The following is a 19,247-nucleotide window of genomic DNA, read 5'->3' on the forward strand; positions in this document are numbered from 1 at the left end:
CAAAGTCACTTCAAAAGGCAGTGTATTGTAGAGTTAGGGTTAGAACAGAGGACTGATTAACAGGTCTTATGAATTCCCTTTCCATTTCTGTCAGTGCCTTATTGTGTAACTTTCAGGAGATCACTCGACCCATCTGATGCACAGCTTGCCCATCAATAAAGTGTGTGTAGTTCCTGCTGTGGTACCTGCTTCTCATGAGTGTGTGTTTGCATCTGAGACCCTTGGAGGAGAAGCACTGTTTTATATATCATGGCAGAGATTTGGTTTTTTGACTGAAAAATCTTGTTTCCTGGGATTTTGTTCCTTCTCAAAATCCTGCACCCAGCTAGCTTTCCCCCAACACTGTGTATAATAGGGCCTCTTGCCCAAAGATCTCATTGTTATAGATAAATTAGATTCCTTAAATACTACCATCTGGAATCTAAAATAAATAAATTAGGGCTATTATGAATAAAAATATAATCACGTGTACAATTTACAATATGTAGATTTTATTCTAAAATTTGCAAGCCATACAAATAAAACAAAAAAGGCAGTTCAATGCGAAGTTTTATGTTTTAATATTTGAAGCAGGAGTAAACTCCCATCCAGTCAGAACATAGTTTAGGCTCAGTTCAGCTCAGGAGTCTGAGTTACAGGGCAAAGCACGAATATAGTATTTATTTTTTCACTTTTAAAAAATATCCGTAGCCAGAGCTCTAGGCTTAGGTACTGTTCAGTTTTCGAAATACCTACATAGTTGTAGTAAATGCCTAAAATAGCACACAGCAAGGGCAGTTTTGGGGGGAGTATCATGGTTGGGGAGGAAAGCCTCTTGTAGCATCTGTCAGTCGGGGAAGGAGGTAGACCGGGCTGTGAGCAGGAGCTACTCTAGATGTGTTTTTTGTCAGTGCTGCTTTGTACATCTAGTCGCAGCCATCTTCTGTATTTCCAACCTCACTGCAAGAAGGCTATGTCCCACACTCCCCAATAATAGCAAAATGTGAGTATCCTTTCAGCCCCCAAGCTGGCTCCTTAAAAGAGAAGCAGAGAAAGGACCCTTTCCATTTCCCTACTGAGCCCCAAACTAGCAAATTGGACTCTAGGTGCCCATCTGCCTTTGCTTAGTTCCACAGTTCATCTTAGCAGATATCAGCAGTACATCCCTTTCCCCAAGCCCTTGGTCTCTAACTCAGTTTCACAAGCAGGGTCCTTAATTTGGGATTCCTGTTGTTTCTTGATGCAGACATTGTCCTGAGCCCTGTCTCTTAAACAAGAAGTAAGGGCTGGGCCACCACAAATTTGACCTAATTTTCCCCCAGTTGGGTCTTGAAGACCCAGTGTTTCTTCAATACCGTTGGGATCAAAATAGGAGAGCAGCCCTTTTAAGAATGGCTTAGAAATCTGCCTCTGACTACAAGATGAGGAGACACAGAAGTGTCAGCATGAAAACTTCTGGAAATTTCAAAAGAGACTGTATTATTTCCAAGGTGCCTCCAAGGTGAAACACTAAGGTCCTTTTTGTCCTGCATCAGGATTAAAGAACCCTTTGCCGGGGTGGATTCAAGAGTGAGCAAAGTTGGCAAAGGATGAGTGGATCCTTCCCAGCCCCTCAGCTGATAAGTTACTGAGGGATTATTAATTGGAGGTCCTTCCCATTGGAGGCCATAGCAAAGCACTTCCTAATTTTTCCTTTATCCTCCAACTTGCATCTGTTCATGGCAGTTTTCATTAGGGAAACAGAATTATCCCAGTATCCTTGGCCAAAAATGGCCATTGCTCACCTCCACGCCAGCAGCATCTATTTCATTGCTGTACTGCATGTATGTAATTCGAGAAGAAAGGCACTGCACAAAGTATGTAAACTCGTTTAACCAGAGATTGACTAGAGAGTCACATGTCCTGCACTGGAGTCCAATGTAAGTATTTAATGATAACCGAAAAATTGAAACTACAGCTGCTTGTTAGCAAGGCACCTTGGCAGATAGACGTTAAGGCATCTCTGAGAGCATCACCTGAGAATTCAAGCTTTTCTTCGAGTGATGCTCCTTGTTGTATTCCACTGTGGGTTATGCATCATGCATCCGGAGCTGGAGAATTTGAAAGTAGTTGTTGAAATGGATCTTTAATGGCCCACAGCTGGGCAGATTGTTACTGGTGTCAGTGAAAATTTGGATTCAGTTTGCTCAATGCACAGCAGTTTATTTGAGAGAGCATCACACAAGCAGTAAAAGGTTATATAATAAGTCTCCATAAGCAGTCTCAATTTCCCAAGTCTAAACCCTCCGTAACTACGATGGCCTTACACGGTATCCTGAATGGCAAACAAAGCAAGTATAGCTACCAGTCCAGGATCTGTTGGTACTGATGAAGTCAGATTACTGTCAGCTCCAGATACTGCTGTCCTGGCTGGCTTTGGTGGCTCGAACAAATAGAACCCTTATCACACCAAGGAGATCTGAATCTGTTGCTGCCCCACAGGACATTTTCACTCTCCTGGATGCAGAATCCTCTCCTCCATTGGGCCCCTCCATCTCTAAGGAGATAGTATCACTTCTGAGGGAATCGACTGCTAGAAGGAGTTTATCACCCATCCCATACACAGAATACATCTCCCCTCCAATGGCACCAAAGGTACTGCCACCGGAACTGGGATCAGCCTTCTCATTGGGAGATTCCAAACCACCCAATGAAACTTTCTTTCCCTACTCTACGTGTCTTCCACCGCCCAAAAGACCTGCACTGGTTTGGGACCAGCCTCCACCCCATCTAAGTCTGAGCTGCTAGTCTATTGGCCTATTGAACCCTCTTACTGGCTATATTGGGGCATGGGGACCAGAAACCCCCCTTGAGGAGTTGATCCGATATTCAAGGGAGTCACCCCTTGCCTCCCCTCTAAGGGGAAGCTCAGATCTTGGGGAGAAGGAGGAACATGCTCCGGATCTGGTGGTTCGGCTGAAACCAGTAAGGCTGCCATCTTCATCCCCAAATGAAGCGGTGAGTTCTATATTTCCTTCTCTCCTCTCCCCCACCCCCGCAATTACTTCCGAGAGTTCCAAGACCACCTTTGCAGAATTTCTGGAGAGCTTCAGATTCCTCTTGAAGAGATCCACAACTTCCAGTAGAAACTCTTAGATATCCTCCATTCCTCCATGCATCTGGACCCAACAGAATAGCTCTTCATTAATGAATCCATGAACCATATCATAGTTCACATCACAAACAACTCTTGAGTACTGATTGAGTCATGTCTGTCTCTCTTAGGTCATATGACCTCTTGCACCTACATCACCCTGTTTGCAAAACTCCACCTGTGTTGCCTTCAAACGTGGCTGCAGTCAGTATAATCTCCAAACCGCCATTCCATGAATCTCATGGTAACAGTTCTGGCCAGCATAGTGTCTTCCCTGCTATGGTGGACAAATCCTCGTCTGGTATGCGTGCACATCCACTTTCTCTTTCCCTCTCTGGACAGGACCATCATTAGATGCATCCATATTCAGGTGGGGAGCCGACATGAACAGCTGTGCAGCACAATGTACCTCAACATCTCGAGAGTCCAGTATGCACATCAATATCCTGGAGCTGCAAGAAGTCCAGAAGGCATGCAAGTCCTGTCTTCCATTCATCCACACTCACCACATCCTTATAATGTCAGACAACATTATGACTGTCTCCTACATCAACAAACAGGGAAGTGTGAGATCTGCCTCCCTGTGGGCAGACACAGTCAATTTGTGGAACTAGGGTGATTTGATTGCCGCTACACTATCAGCAGTCTAGCTACTGGGGAAGCAAAAAATGTGCTTGCAGACTCCCTCAGCAGGCATTGCACAGTCAACAACGAGCCGGAGCTGCATGACTTGATACTGCGCAATATCTTCACTCTATGGGGGACCCCAACTAGGGATCTGCTCACCTCTCAAACAAACGGCAAATGCACCCCACATTGCTCCAGCGAAGCCATAGGTTGCCACGCCCAAAATGGTGCTCTGCTGCTTCTTGGTCAGACCAGCTCAATTATGCCTTCCCTCTGCTACCTCTCCTGCCTCGAGTTCTATGCAAAATCTGGCACGATAGAGCACAGGTCATCTTGTTCACCCCCTACTGGCCCAGACAGTTCTGGTTTCCCAACTTTCTATGCATGTCACCCTTACCACCAATCATCTTCCCAGTGTTTTCCGAGCTCCTGACCCAGTGGAATGGCAAGATCGGGCACCCGATATGTGTCCGTACCACCTCAGTGCTTGGTATTTGGATGGGCGTCATCCTTAGAACATACATTTTCCACAGCTATACGAGACATCTTCTCTGATAGTAGAAAGGACTCTACTAGAAAATATTAACTAGCTAAATGGAAGCAATTTTCTTGGACACATCAGAAGCAGTTTCCCAGAAACTATAGCTATTCCTCTCGTCTTGGCCTTTATCCTATCTTTGAAGACCTCAGGTTTGCCCAACTGCTTCTTGTGAGTCCACTTGGTGGCAATCAGTGCATACCATCCACCTTACCAGGGCCACTTGGTCTTTGCACATCCACTGACCAATAGATTCTGGAAAGGCCTGAGTAAGAACATTCCCGTCTATTCAGATGCTTACTCCCCAGTGGGACCGCTACCTAGTTTTTTCCAGTATTCACAAGACTCCCCTTTTATCCTTCAGCATCTTGCTCCTTGTGTATCCTTTACATGACGGTCACTTTCCTTGTAGCCATCACCTCAGCTAGAAGCGTTGGGCAACTTGTAGCGATGATGGCAGGTTCTCTGTACGCTATATTCCATAAGGATATAAGGTTTCTTTGCATCTACACACCAAATTCACCCCTAAAGTAGTTTCTGAATTTCCCTTTAACCAATTGATTCACTTACTTATGTTCTTCCCTAAACCCCACACTTTTGCAGAGGAACGAAGACTCCAATCCCTTGATGTACGTCGGGCCTTGGCCTTTTACCTGCACAGAACAAAACCAATCAGGCAATCAATTAGACTATTCATCTCTATAGCAGAAAGACTCAGAGGGCACGTCTTCTCCACACAGAGAAGCTCCAAATGGATTTCTGGCTACATTCTACTCTATCAGCTATCGAACCTTCCTCCCCACAGCGTAAGAGCTCATTCCACCAGAGCACAGGTGACAGCTATGACATCGCTTCAGGAGGTACCCCTCCTGGACATCTGTAAAGTGACCACGTGGAGCTCCCTTCACACGTTTGCAAGATATTTTGCTCTGATACAGGGCTTTTCCGCTGATGCTGCCTTTGGGATCGCAGTACTCCGCTCAGTACTATCATCTACCTCCTCGCACTCTCCTACTTAGGTACTGCTTGTCAGTCACCCATAGTGGAATACAATAGGGACCATCACCCAAAGAAGAAGCGGAGGTTACTTACCTATAACTGGAAGTTCTTAGAGATGTGTGATCCCTATCTGTATTCCACTTTCCACCCTCCGTCATCTCTGCTTTGGATCTTAACTGAATCTTAACGGTAGAGAAGGAACTGGACAGGCAGACGGTCTGATCTGCCCTGCCCTTTATTCCCTTGGATGGAGGCACAAGGTGAGCCAGGGCACAGGCGTGGACCAACGGACACTATTTTCAAATTTTCTGGCTCTAGACACATGGGTAATACAGATAGGGACCGCACATCTCTAAGAACCTCCAGTTACAAGTGTGTAAACTCCTTTTTCGATGGTTCCTCAACTGAGGCATCATTTGACTGAGGTACTCTGGGTATATCTGTTGTTGTAAACATTCACATTATTAACATGTTTTGGACGGAAATCTTTCTTGCTAGTGGACAGAACATCAGCCTAAGTGTTTTCAGTAGTGTAGGGGATGAGCTATTTCATATAAATCATGTAAATAATTTTTGTGAGCGCTAGAGCCATGTCCATCTTTGGGGAGGAGAGGAACAGTGGTTGGGAGGGACTGGAACTGGAGCAAAAGAGAATGCAGTGAAGCAGGAACAGTGGCACGAAGAGACCCGTGTGAGGCAAGTGGCTAGGCAGCATGTTATCTATTGCTATGCCAGTCACTCAGGATGGGAGCTGCTTTTGTGCTGTTGGCAGGTATGGAGAGAAGGTAAATAGCTGCTCATCCAGGGAGAGAAGGAAAGGCAAATTAGGAGAATAGTGGCAGAACCGGCCAGGAGGGCTAGTTTTATGTATATCCAAAGGTTCCAGTGTTCCCACAGCTTTTAAATCCTTTGAACTTAAGTTTAGTTCTTTCACTAATTAAATGGTTCATTGAAATGAAAGGATTAGAACTGTTGACTCTCAAGCCTGAGTCACATCCACCAATCTTCACTAAAAGGGTTTGCCATGTGTCATGAGACAATTGGAGGTAAAGTTTAGAAGGTCAGTCATAGTGACAGTGCCTCAGTCCTGCCTCCAGGGTCAAGTTGGATTTCTCTGCCTCCAAAGGACTGTACAGGTTAAGCCCCTCATGCTTGCTGGAGAACAGAAGCTTTAGGAGATTCTCTCAGAATACTTCATATAACAGATCTCCTTTCCTGTAACTTGATTGAATTTGAGAGAAAATATGCAGGAGGAGAATCCCTGCCTCGCACCTCCCTTGCCTGGCAGAACAGGAATAGTCAGAGCCCCTCAACAGGCAACTGTAAGAATTGCAAGTTAAACTTGTTCTGTTCCATCTCTGTGACCCTGGCATTCTGTCATTCTTCCATTCAAAAAACAACTTAATCCGGCATTGAGTATATAGAACTCACAGCACACACGGGTGTCTGGGGCCTCCTGCAGTGTGAGGGAATTGCCTGTTGCCCTAACTCAGACACAAAGATTCAATCAAGAATCAACTGACTTCCTCATGAATCTTTGGGCAATAAGTCACAAATTTTTTCACAGGTTTTAACTGTCTGAAGAATTGCCAAATTTCATTAGAGAATTGAAAATGTTCCCCTAACTACAGATAACGGGAAGAAGATCTTTGTTATCACAAAAAGAAAAGGAGTACTTGTGGTTTTGCGAATACAGACTAACATGGCTGCTACTCTGAAATTTGTTATCACAGCTACTTCCAGAAGACATACCCTTTTAGCAAGCAGGACCAGCGTTCCAAGTACCTCTTTCCCCTCCTCTCCTCCCCCCTGTGGGGAGCAGTTTCCTTAGTACTCCCCTACTGGCTTCCAATAAATAAACAAATCTGATGCATCATTTATATGGTTCCCTGAAAAAAATCTTCCTAATGCAATCACATGTCAGCAAAAGAAAAAGTCAAGAGAGCATATGTGGTGGCCATTCCTTCTCCAGCTCTTTCTTCCCACATCCACTCATGCCACAGGAGTGTGAGCTCTCTAAACATGATCCAGAACCTGTTATCGTGCGGGTTGTAAATGCTGGCTGTTTGAGATTGCTCAGGGGGTTGGAATGCAGACTAGAACCTCTGAAGATGGATGAGTGGGTAGACGATGAGGCCATAGGTATGTGATAAATGTTTTTAGCACATGGATATCACCTCCACATATTTTGTATGTATTCTAGTGACAGCAAAAAGGCTCATCTGTTTGAGAATGAAATGTGAATTTCTGCCCAGGCTTCTTTGAAAAGATATGGGGAGAGGGCTGGGAGTAAAAACCTTCTTTAAATCCTCCCCTCCTACTAACTACAGTGGGCGGCTTCTGTGCTTTAGTGGGTACAGGCCAATGTTTGCACTGCCTTGCAAGCTGTTGCTACTGTGCTGCACTGGTGAGTTCAGAACAATGTTGCTGCCAGCTGTGGACAGGCAGACCATAGCAAATGTGTTTTTTGTTGTTTGAATTTTTATTGACCTTTTTCTTTTGAATGTATCTGCTGCCAGTGCATTAGTGATAACATTTTTAGAGACCATGATCACATCCAGTGTGTAGGTGGCAGAATGGAGTGGAAAATCTGTTGCGGAGGTGATACTGATAAGTATTTATTAATACTAGGCTCAGTATTTATTAATACTAACTCAGGTTCAGCAAACAAAAGCTTTTTTTATGTTTTACATAACATGAGTCCTCAGCTTGAGAAACAACTAGCACAGATTCCTTGTGAATTTGTGAAAGAGGAAAGGTCCCTTTTAGTGATCTAGTTTATTTGACTAGAGGAATATTGTAGTTATTTTATTTCATACAGGAACCTCCACAAATCCTTTTATAGATAATGAAACATAAGGAAAAGGAGATGATATGGGTTTACCCTTGAAACATAACATGGTGGCTGTTCCATGATTAACATCATTACTGGCCCCTATCTACCTAACAGTGGTTAAGATGACCTTTATGGACTGATCCTTTATCCTGGGTTCTTCACTCACTTTAGCATTAAGATAGTCTCTCCTGCTACATCCAGTGTTTTCTCCCAGGCACCAAAGCTTGAGCACAGTTGAGTCCATCACCCAAGCATAGGCATAGTCACCCCCCCATTATTCATCTGTGCATTCCTACCCAAGCAGAGGCAAGAATCCCCATTCAGGAGCGTCAGGGTGGCTCTCTGTTGTCTTTTGGGGCCAGAGAGAGATGTGAGTAGGCATAAGCTCCTTCTGTCATTCAGAGCTCCCCCAAACAATCGAACATGCCCAGGCAACCTTTCTTTTAATATAGGGCAGTGGTGTTCAGCCTGAAAGCAAAATACATTTCATCAAAGTCAAAGGGCCTCCCGCAGTGTGAGAGAATTGCCTGTTGCCCTAACTCAGACACAAAGATTCAATCAAGAATCAACTGCCTTCCTCATGAATCTTTGACACATGTTCTCTTCCGTGTTCTCCACCATTTGTGTTGCTCAGGTGACACACAAGGAACAAGTTCCCTTATCCCCAGTAAGCATGGAGCAGGTATAGCTCACATGCCTTCCTCCTGTGCAGAGGTATGGAGGGGCAGGGGGTGCTGCATGTTGCCCTCTGGCTGTCCTTGGCTGGCATATGGTCCCTGGAGGACCATTGCCAACTGGCATACGTTAGCCCTAAGACTTGTTGTTTCTCAGCTTCTCCTCTTAGAGAATCATAGAATATCAGGGTTGGAAGGGACCTCAGGAGGTCATCTAGTCCAACCCCCTGCTCAAAGCAGGACCAATCCCCAACTAAATCATCCCAGCCGGAGCTTTGTCAAGCCTGACCTTAAAAACTTCCAAGGAAGGAGATTCCACCACCTCCCTAGGTAATGCATTCCAGTGCTTCACCACCCTTCTAGTGAAAAAGTTTTTCCTAATATCCAACCTAAACCTTCCCCACTGCAACTTGAGACCATAACTCCTTGTTCTGTCATCTGCTACCACTGAGAACAGTCTAGATCCGCCCTCTTTGGAACCCCCTTTCAGGTAGTTGAAAGCAGCTATCAAATCCCCCCTCATTCTTCTCTTCCTCAGACTAAATAATCCCAGTTCCCTCAACCTCTCCTCATAAATCCATGTGTTCCAGCCCCCTAATCAAGAATACTGTGGGAGACCATATCAAAAGCTTTGCTAAAGTCAAGGAATAACATGTCCACTGCTTTCCCCTCATCCACAGAGCCAGTTATCTCATCATAGAAGGCAATTAGATTAGTCAGGCATGACTTGCCCTTGGTGAATCCATGCTGACTGTTCCTGATCACTTTCCTCTCCTCTAAGTGCTTCAGAATTGATTCCATGAGGACCTGCTCCATGATTTTTCCAGGGACTGAGGTGAGGCTGACTGGCCTGTAGTTCCCCGGATCCTCCTCCTCCTTTTTTTAAAGATGGGCACTACATTAGCCTTTTTCCAGTCGTCTGGGACTTTCCCCGATCTCCATTAGTTTCAAAGATAATGGCCAATGGCTCTGCAATCACATCCGCCAACTCCTGTAGCACTCTCGGATGCAGCGCATCCGGCCCCATGGACTTGTGCTCGTCCAGCTTTTCTAAATAGTCCCGAACCACTTCTTTCTCCACTGAGGGCTGATCACCTCCTCCCCATGCTGTGCTGCCCAGTGCAATAGTCTGGGAGCTGACCTTGTTCATGAAGACAGACGCCTCTTTTGCTGGGCTGCCCTTGGTGGCTGCGTAGGGTGGGGAGCCATCCTTTGCTAAGTGCTCTCTTTGGAACTCCCAAAACTCAGCACAGAAGTTGGCAATGGAGCAATCAGTGTTGGTTCCCCCCCTTCTCTGATTCAGCAAACAGCCAGTGTGGGAGCTGTTGAGCAGCTGCAACAAGAAAGGCAAAACAGCTGTGCAGAATGCTCCTGGCTTACCAGAGCTGCTTGGGGGCTGCTAGGAAGAAGTGGAAGGCAGTTGGGGAGGCAACGCCTCCTTCCTCCTGTATTGGTGAGGCTGATTCAAACACCTCAGTTTAACAATCATATAGCACAGCTCGGGAAACTCTGACACTAAGCACCCCTATATTCACACCTACGCACTATTATAATAGTTTCTTTCTTGCACAAAGATTATGTTGAGCAAAGCCTGTATTTTGCTAGATTAAGTTCTAAACTTTTAGATTCAGGTTTCATTTTTACTTCCTTATAACCCTGTCTAACTTTCTCCCTTTTACTTAGCAATAGGACATAGGTTAAGTGATGCTAACAAATTTGTTTTATTTTACTATAAACTAACTCAGTGCTATGCTTAAAGAAAAGAGTGTATTTACCCCCGTTAAATTAATAAGCTGTGATGTGGGTTTTGTCTGTTTACAGGAGCAAAGGACCTGTCCAGGAGAGGGCTGGGCACTAGAGGGACATTTGGGGGAAATTCAGGACTGGAGTGTGTTGGGGTCATCTCCCTGGTTGTAACCGAGGCTGGTGGAAGTCAGTGTGTGACTGATGTGTTATTGGCAGGCTGCTGGGATCACAGCTGCTGCACCAGGTTCTGCAGCCGTGCATGCACAGACATTCAGGTGTGACCTGCATGCTGGTAGGCAGGTTGTGAGCAGCCCAGGTTGGGAGCTACAACAGCAAAGCATTGGGAAGCACCCAGGATTACAGGGCAGTTAGTGAGACAACCCCTCACTGGTTTGGATTGCACCCCAGAATCGGTCTCTCAATTCATAATCAAATGATTTTTTTTCTCCTTGAGTCTCCCTGAAGGGCTGCAATTTATAGGCTCTAAGTACTCAAGTTGGAAACTTTTGGCCTGGGGGCTCCTTAGATACTGAGCATGGCTAAAAACTTGCTCCTCTTAATTCAGCTGCTTCACAGGCATTCATGCTTGGGAACAGCACCCCATTGTACACATGCACAGGCAATGAGACCCTCCTGTTCATTCAGTAACTTATTTCCCAGAACATAGCCACAGATTTTCCTGTAGGAGTCCCCTCCCCAGACAGTGAAGTCTAGGCACAAATATCCCCTTTTTATTCCAGGGCTCCAGACAGCTAAGCTTGTTCAGACTCCCCTTTATTGAGAGTCCTTAAAGTATCAGAGCATGTGTGCAAATTTACACCCTTGGAAGCACAAGCACAACCCTGTCTCCATTCAGTCAGGTGCCTCTACCATAGTAGTGAGTGTAGGCAGTCATGCACTTCATCTCTTCAGGTAACCATGTCTGAGTATGCCTTCCTTGTTAATTCAGGAATCCTCTTACCCAGCCATGGAGAGATACATATAGTTGCTTGGGTATCTAAGTGCAGCCCCACCTGGCTTCCCCTGTACTCCCTCTGTTCCAGGCACTTGTGCCTTTTTTCCAGCTTTCTCTTATGCTGCTAGTCACTGCACTTGCTTTCTAACTGGGACATCTGAGCTAATCTGAAATGGGAGCCAAAACTACTTTTTAAAACCATGCAGGAACGAATACCCCACAGGGTGACTGTTAGTTTCATTCACAGTCTTCACAACAGAGGTACGTTATGTTGAATGGGCACGTAAGGAAGTAGCAGGCTTGATCACTAAGCAGAGTTGTGATGCCACAACTTGGAAAGCCTGTAAGATGCTGTGCTGCTTTCTAAACACCTCAGAGTTCACTCTGGTACAGCTAGTGTAACTTCTAGTGTGTCATGCTGTGGCGTCTTGTTTTGTGTGTTTCAAAGGTGATTGCATAATGGATAAATCATGTTTGTTTTTTCTCTCATTCACAAGGTTATGGTGGAAAATTCTGATTTCACCCCATCACAAGTTGGCTGTCTTTTTACCTTTCTTGCCCGGCAGCTCGCTAAACCCAACAATACGCTATTTGTAAACAGGACGCTTTTTGACCAGGTAAATGTTCCATTGTCACTGAGGAAACCTCAGCTAAATATGGAGGTCTCTGACATGCAGGTTCCACAAATAAATTGAAAATTGCACTGTAGGCTCAGGCTGTACTAAAGATGGGCTACCTGCCACATAGTAGGTGGGATACTGGTTGGGGGCTCAGTGGTTGTGATTTCAGAAACAACACGGAGAAGGCAGCACAAAAGTGCCAATGTTTTAAATACTTGTTCTTATTTCAGCCTGCTATGATTTATGTAATTATGTGAGATATGGGAGAAACCTCTGCTTCTGACCCCTCCACATATCTCCTGAGGTGAAGACAGTGTGCAGTAACAATGTTATAGTGTCTCTTTAACTTTTATTTTTCCTCAGACCCTGGAGTCTTTCCTTGCCATGGAAAGGCAGGCTTCCATCTGTTTCCTATAGATTTTGTGTGTTTGGGGAAAGTGCAGGTGTTGGGAAGGAGAGAACCAAAATGTTAATCTTTTGACACTGGCTGCAACCCTCTCCCTGAGAACAGTATAGTCATGCCACTAACTGTGGGATGCCAGAATAAAGGGCTCAACAGATTACCTGATTTAAGCATGTATCAATTAAGTATAATGTATATGGATTTGTATAAGGAATGGTTTAATACACAGCATGTTTCTGTACAGTCTGAAACCAGGGTATGCTGTACCTTACTAGGGGTTTGCACCAATTGGTGTACCAGTGCATACAAACCCTAGAGCAGGCAAGTCTATAGCCTGATTTGGTGGGGTTATACTAATGGATAATAGCGTATTTAATGAAAGGCCTCAGAGCCTTAGAGTAAGGCTCCACAAACATCTGAAAGTGAATGGGTCACTATAAAAAGTAATTTTCCCTCTGCTGATACTCTCACCTTCTCATCAACTGTTGGAAACGGCCAACGTCCACCTTCATTGGATTGGCCTCATAAGCACTACAAAAGTAATTTTCCCTCTCTTGATATTCACCCCTTCTTGTCAACTGTTGAGAATAGGCTACTTCCACCTTAATTGAATTGGCCTTGTTAGCACTGACCCCCGCCCCCCAAACTTGGTAGGGCAACTCCCATCTTTTCATGTGCTGTGTGTGTGTATACTGCTTTCTGTATTTTTCACTCCATGCATCTGATGAAGTGGGTTTTAGCCCATGAAAGCTTATGCCCAAATACATTCGTTAGTCTCTAAGGTGCTACAAGGACTCCTCACTGTTTTTTTTAATATATAATGAAAATAGTCATCTTTCTCCTTGACCAGGTCCTTGAATTTCTATGCAGCCCTGATGACGATTCCCGACACTCAGAGAGACAGCAGGTAGCAATCTTTAGAGGTGTATTTCACTATGTGTAAGAGACAAACTGATCAAAAAAAGAAGTGCTAGGAATTACCAATCTCTAGAGGAGGGTTAACCTGGTCAGAAGACAGAGAATGAGTGACCACAGGCTGTATTGGAGCTAATGTACCAAAATGGAAGCTTTCATTGGGAGATGGGGGGTGGGAAAGGAGGGCAGAGCAAGGCACAGCCAGGAGCAGTGGCATAACAGGGCCTGGAGATGGGTACTATAGATCCCAGCTACTGGGGTCTGAAACAGCCCCCTAAAGAGAGAGAACCTTTCTCCTGTCCCCAAATGACCCAGGGCCATCAGGAATCTTGTAATCTAGACTCCTGCAGAAAGTATGACGCACATGGAGTTAACATGGCATTTGTCTAGGTTTAGCTGGGACAATGCATTCCCCCCAAGCTGCTACCACTGCGATATCTGGGCTCAGGTGTTTTACTTCAATTCCTATTTATGCTTCAGTCTCACTAGGTCTTACAAATACCTAAATGTTGTCTTTTTCCTGACATGTATAGCCTGCCTATCTCTGTAGAAGAATAACTGATGCTATGGGAGAGCTGGAGTTGGAGTAGAAAATGAAAATGTTCCCACTTAAAACCAGGACAAAATATGCAAATATTTAAAAGCCAGTTGAAGTAAAATCAATGCAGCTGTCTCACTTAGACAAGGCCTAAGTTTAGTTGCTTTTGTTTAATAATTAGTTTTCCAATTTGTAGCCTCTTAATTATTTTCCTTTATCATCCTTGCAGCAAGTTCTCCCTCTCCCTGGTGGGTCATGTCTTATCACCTTCTCTGACATTAAGTTAATTAATTGGGAAGATCCAGGCTACTTGGTTTTCTCTGTCATTGAATTTCCTACGTAACTCCTGCTCCTGTTGCTAGCGTATCACTGGCAGAGAAGGTCACCCATTTTCCTGTACTTGTCTTGTGTTTGATAGCACCATCAGGAAAATCCTTGGGAAATGTGACCTTCAGATTGATGGAGAACCAAAAGTAAACTAAAACCCAACAGTAATATTCGGTTTTAGGTTGCAAGCTCTTTCAGACAGGTACAGTCTTTGTTTGATCTGAGGCTGTAGTACTACCACAAAACAAATAATAATTATTGAATATCTCTTCAGGTCCTTTTAGAACTATTGCAAGCTGGAGGGATAGTACAATTTGAAGAGAATCGTCTCATCCCTATGGCAGAAAAAGCTGAATTGTAAGCTTTTTTGGTTTTACAGTGTATATATTATATTATACTGGTTTTTAAAAGTCCTCCTGTAGCCCTCTCAGCCATTCTAATCATCACTGAAGATATGTACATTCCAAGTATCTCACTGCTGTTCTGCAGCTGTGCTTGGATTTCTTTCCCCCAAACATATTCACTTTTATTTCCTTATTGTCAGTTCGTATCTAATCTCTCTCAGTCCATTTGTATTTAATGTCATCCTGATTGTTTTCAGTTCTTCTTAGCAGTACTTTCTGCAGAGCTGTGTGAACCTTCCAGAGTGGAACCCCAAATCATGTGAAACTTGACTAGCTTTGAATTTGATTCCATCATGGAAAGTAAAATAGTCAGGTTTCACCTGGTCTATGTAGGGCATATTGTAAGGACTGTAATGTAATGAAGGGTGACTATGTGGGGGGGGGGAGGGGTCCACATCCTAAAGGAATTTACAAGTACAGTACAGACCCATTTACGCACGGATGTTGGGAGTCAAGCCGTCACGACCGTGTGTTAATGGACCGTGGGTTAGGAGGGCCATGCTGAAAGAAGTGTCTATGATTCACTTAGAAAAAAACGCCGTTATTTTCTGCTCTTTCTGGCTCGCATTTTTTTACATCACAATTATAAAGTTGTTCTTCATGTTCTTCGTGGTAGTCTTCATTTGTAAAATAGATTTTAACTTGGTGGGAAACGCGTTTGTGGCCGATACATTGGTTGATCGGCTTTCTCCAGAAATAGATACCTGCGCTATGCCATGACGCTTTTAAAAACGACTTATAAACCCCTTGCTGGCTTGGAATGATTCATCCCCCATTAAATTTCCAAATTTTGTTGCTTGGGCTTGAAGAATTGGCCCACTTAGCAGCATTCCTTTCAGCCTTTCGTGAGCAAACCGCGTGCACATGGCTTTGTTTATTGTGGCTTTTGCTGAATAGTGTACATGTTTTCGCTTAAGCCCCACAGCAGAATCAATATCTTGTACAAAGCCATTCAGTTTAGATTCGTTTTTTAGCCATCTTTGGAGAGTAGATTCGGCAATCCCAATATCTTTTGAAACTTTGGCCTGGGTTTCTCTGCTATTCACTCGCTTTTCTTCTACAGTGTAGGAACGCTGATGCTTGCCTTCTACCATTATATTAGGCCTACGGTTAAAATTTTCTAATGTAGTGTATATATATTACTATATAACTACTATATATTATATATCTCTCTAGCATGACAATGACTAAGCGTGCGCGATACGTCTTTACCAATATCGGTAAAGACGTACAAAATGTTTCCGCTCCACTCTTCCTGTTGATTTCTATGTCAGTGAGTTAGTGAGCAAATATGTAGTGCTACATAGCAAGTTCCTGTACCGCGTGTTAACAAATCTTGCGTGTTAAATAGGTAGCACTGGGAGGCCTGGTGCTACCGCGCATTAAGCGAATTCACGCGTAAACGGGTCTGTATTGTATCTGGGGATTCAGATCAGCCCTCGGGTTGCCAACCCTAAAATCAAACAGCAGACATAAACCAATCTTTCAGAGGTGCTGAGAATTTCCACCATTTCCTTTGGCAACTTTACCCCTCCTGAAAGTATTCTCAGTCTTGTTTGGGTTCAGCCAACAAATAGGCATCCAAGCCGCAACCTCAGACATGGTGAGCTCTTTTTCCCCATACTAGGAAGGACAGAAGCATTGGAAATATAAAGGTGGGTGGCATCTGTTTAATGAAGACAAGCAAGTGCTCAGTTCTGCCTTTCAGTAGCACTCAGAACAGATCACTCAAGCAATGTTGTCAGTCCCTGATAAGGCCTGCAAATACATCAGTGACACCATGTGGTTAGCAGCATTGTAAAACAGTTGATAGCTCTGGGAATCCACATGGATTCCTGATCATCTTCCCGTGTCTGGAAGAGATCAGTCAGGAAGCTGTACCAGTGCAGTTCCTCTATCATAGTCTGCTGTAAAGGCATATTGACTGGAGTCCATCAGCAGGCTTGAGGCCTGGCACACAGACCATGCTTGCTTCAGTTTGGACACTGTTTTTATGTATTTTCTTCCTGGCTTTGGAAACAAAACTCAATGTTAGATATGAAAGCCGACCAACAGTAGCAGCACTTCATATGCCACACTCTACTATGCATTCCTCAGACAACATGTTTAGTCTAGAGTTGGCTGTATTTTGAAAATAAAAACCAGCACACTCCTTTGCTACCCATCACTGGGTTGCCCATTTATCCTACAGTAAGACTTTCATGTTGGAGGGAGGCAGGTGGGATGAAGGTTGGACCACAGTCTTGTGATGGGGAAGAACAGCTGAAGCATGGCAGTGCCTCATTCAGTGGAGCTTATCATGAGCCAAATGGGGAAAGAATGGAGGAGAGTTGGAGAAGAAGACTGACAGGCTCTGTGACAGGTTGGGTCACAGAAACTCCCTTGGGATTGCCAATTGATGTGCTGAGACTACCCCTGAGCCCGTTTTCCCTGGCAGCTTGGGACTTCAGAACCCTGCCTGGTTGTGCCAGACACGCTTGCCTGCTACAACCACAGCCCCAGGTCTGAACCATGTCTCAAAAGCTGCAGGCTTAACTGAAAACAGCTTAAGAAGTGTTCCTGTCTCCAACACTCAGATGCCCAGCTCCCAGTGGGGTCCAAACCCCAAATAAATCCATTTTACCCTGTATAAAGCTTATACAGGGTACACTCATAAATTGTTTGCCCTCTATAACACTGATGGGGAGAGATGCACAGCTGCTTGCCCCCCTCCCCCAGGTATTAATACATACTCTGGGTTAATTAATAAGTAAAAAGTGATTTTATTAAATACAAAAAGTAGGATTTAAGTAGTTCTAAGTGATAACAGGCAGAACAAAGTAAATTACCAAACAAAATAAAATAAACCATGCAAGTCTAAACCTAATACAGTAAGAAAATGATTATAGATGAAACCTCACCCTCAGAGATGTTCCAGTAATCTGCTTATACAGACTAGCCTCCTTCTAGTCTGGGTCCAGCAATCACTCTCACCCCTGTGGTTACTGTCCTTTGTTCCAGTTTCTTTCAGGTAGCTTCTCCACCCCCAAAGGATATCTCTTGAGCCAGCTGAAGACAAAATGGAGGAGTCTCCCAGGGGCCTAAATAGACTTTCTCTTGTGGGTGGAGACCCCCCCCCCCTTTCCTATCCAGAATCCAGCTCCAAGATGGAGTTTTGGAGTCACATGGGCAAGTCACATGTCCACGGATGACTGAGTTCCTTACCAGCCAGGCCACGTTCCTGGGAAAGCTCAGGTGTGGATTGGCGTCTCCAAGTTCATTGTTAGCTTAAGTGTTTCTTGATTGGGCACTTACTGAGAATAGTCTTTTCTCAGGAAGCTGACCAACTGCTTCACTGAGGCTACTTAAAATTAAACAAGTACATAGCTAATATTCATAACTTCAAATACAAAAATGGTACATGCATACAAATATGATGAATATATCTAGTAGATCATAACCTTTGCAGAGATATGTTACATGGCATATCTAGCATAAAACATATTCCAGTTATGTCATATTTACTTTCATAAGCCTATTTTCATAAAGCATTACGGGGTGCAACATCACAGGCTCCACTGATTCTTGGGATCCTATGTTGTTGTTTATAAAGTTGGTTCCCAAAAATTGCATTTTCTGCTCTGTAAACAGGTGTCTCATTGTTTGGGAGCACTTTTGCTGAAAACTTGTTTTGAAGCTGAAGCTACACAAATTCACACTAGAAATACAATGCAAATCTCAGAACCCTATGACATTTTGTTGTTTTTTATAGTTTTTCATTTTATTTTTCAGGAATTTTGTGTTTAATTTTATCCATTTTGTCCACATGGGGGTGCTGGGTCCTGTCCCCAGGCAGGAGTTTGCTGAGTGAGCCTGCCCAGTATTCACCCTGCAGAGGTAGGCCTGGCTTCCCACAGCTGACATTGCGACCTGATGCACAGGGTTGCAGTGCCGCTCAGGTTTGGACTGGCTGCCCTTCTGTCATGATGATGGAGAGGCAGCCAGGCCAAACATGAGTAATATTGTGACCCTGTGCAGCAGGTTGCAACGCCTGGAGTGGGAAGCTGAGGCCCAGCCCACAGGGTAGGAGTCACTGCTGTGCTGAGAGTTTTTCATTGTATTTTGTTTTATCTTGTGTTTTGTTTTTGTGGTGGTCTGATTCGCGAAAAACCTGGGTCTCTCAACAGTGTTAGTACTTAACCGTGGGAACAACTTACCCAGGAATGATGAGGTGGATTCTCCATTATTTACAGTTTTTAATCAAGATTGGACTTCTTTTCCTAAAAGATCTGCACTTGTTCAGCTAGAAGGTTCTGTACTTGATGCAGGAATTATTGAGTGAGAGTCTCTGACTAGGAAGGAGGTCAGACTAAATGTTCATAAGAGTCTCTTCTGGACTTAAAATCTATGAATCTGTGAAAAATGGCAGAAGACAGTCCTGAAAGAATTCTTTATTCTCTGACCAATAAGACACTTTTTGAGGGGGAAAACTCAGATTGTTACCAAGTAATTGGTTTACTTGAGGGGTGCCAAACCTGTCTGAAGTAGCAGTGCAGAAACAAAATGCAGCTGAT

General features: G+C 44.2%; 1 protein-coding gene across 5 annotated transcripts in view; it reads left to right on the forward strand.

Annotated features, from left to right (window-relative positions):
- The window catches only part of VPS8 (VPS8 subunit of CORVET complex), a 231,790-nt gene that overhangs the window by 109,078 nt on the left and 103,465 nt on the right, over window positions 1-19,247 (forward strand). For all 5 annotated transcript variants that reach the window (XM_007052610.4, XM_037909562.2, XM_043523177.1 and 2 more), the window contains 3 exons: window positions 11,985-12,104; window positions 13,361-13,417; window positions 14,565-14,647. In XM_007052610.4, the coding sequence (XP_007052672.2) occupies window positions 11,985-12,104; window positions 13,361-13,417; window positions 14,565-14,647 (260 nt within the window). The remainder of the gene's footprint in view (window positions 1-11,984; window positions 12,105-13,360; window positions 13,418-14,564; window positions 14,648-19,247) is intronic.

This window comes from Chelonia mydas, chromosome 9 (genome assembly GCF_015237465.2).
Source record: "Chelonia mydas isolate rCheMyd1 chromosome 9, rCheMyd1.pri.v2, whole genome shotgun sequence".
NCBI lineage: Eukaryota > Metazoa > Chordata > Testudines > Cheloniidae > Chelonia > Chelonia mydas.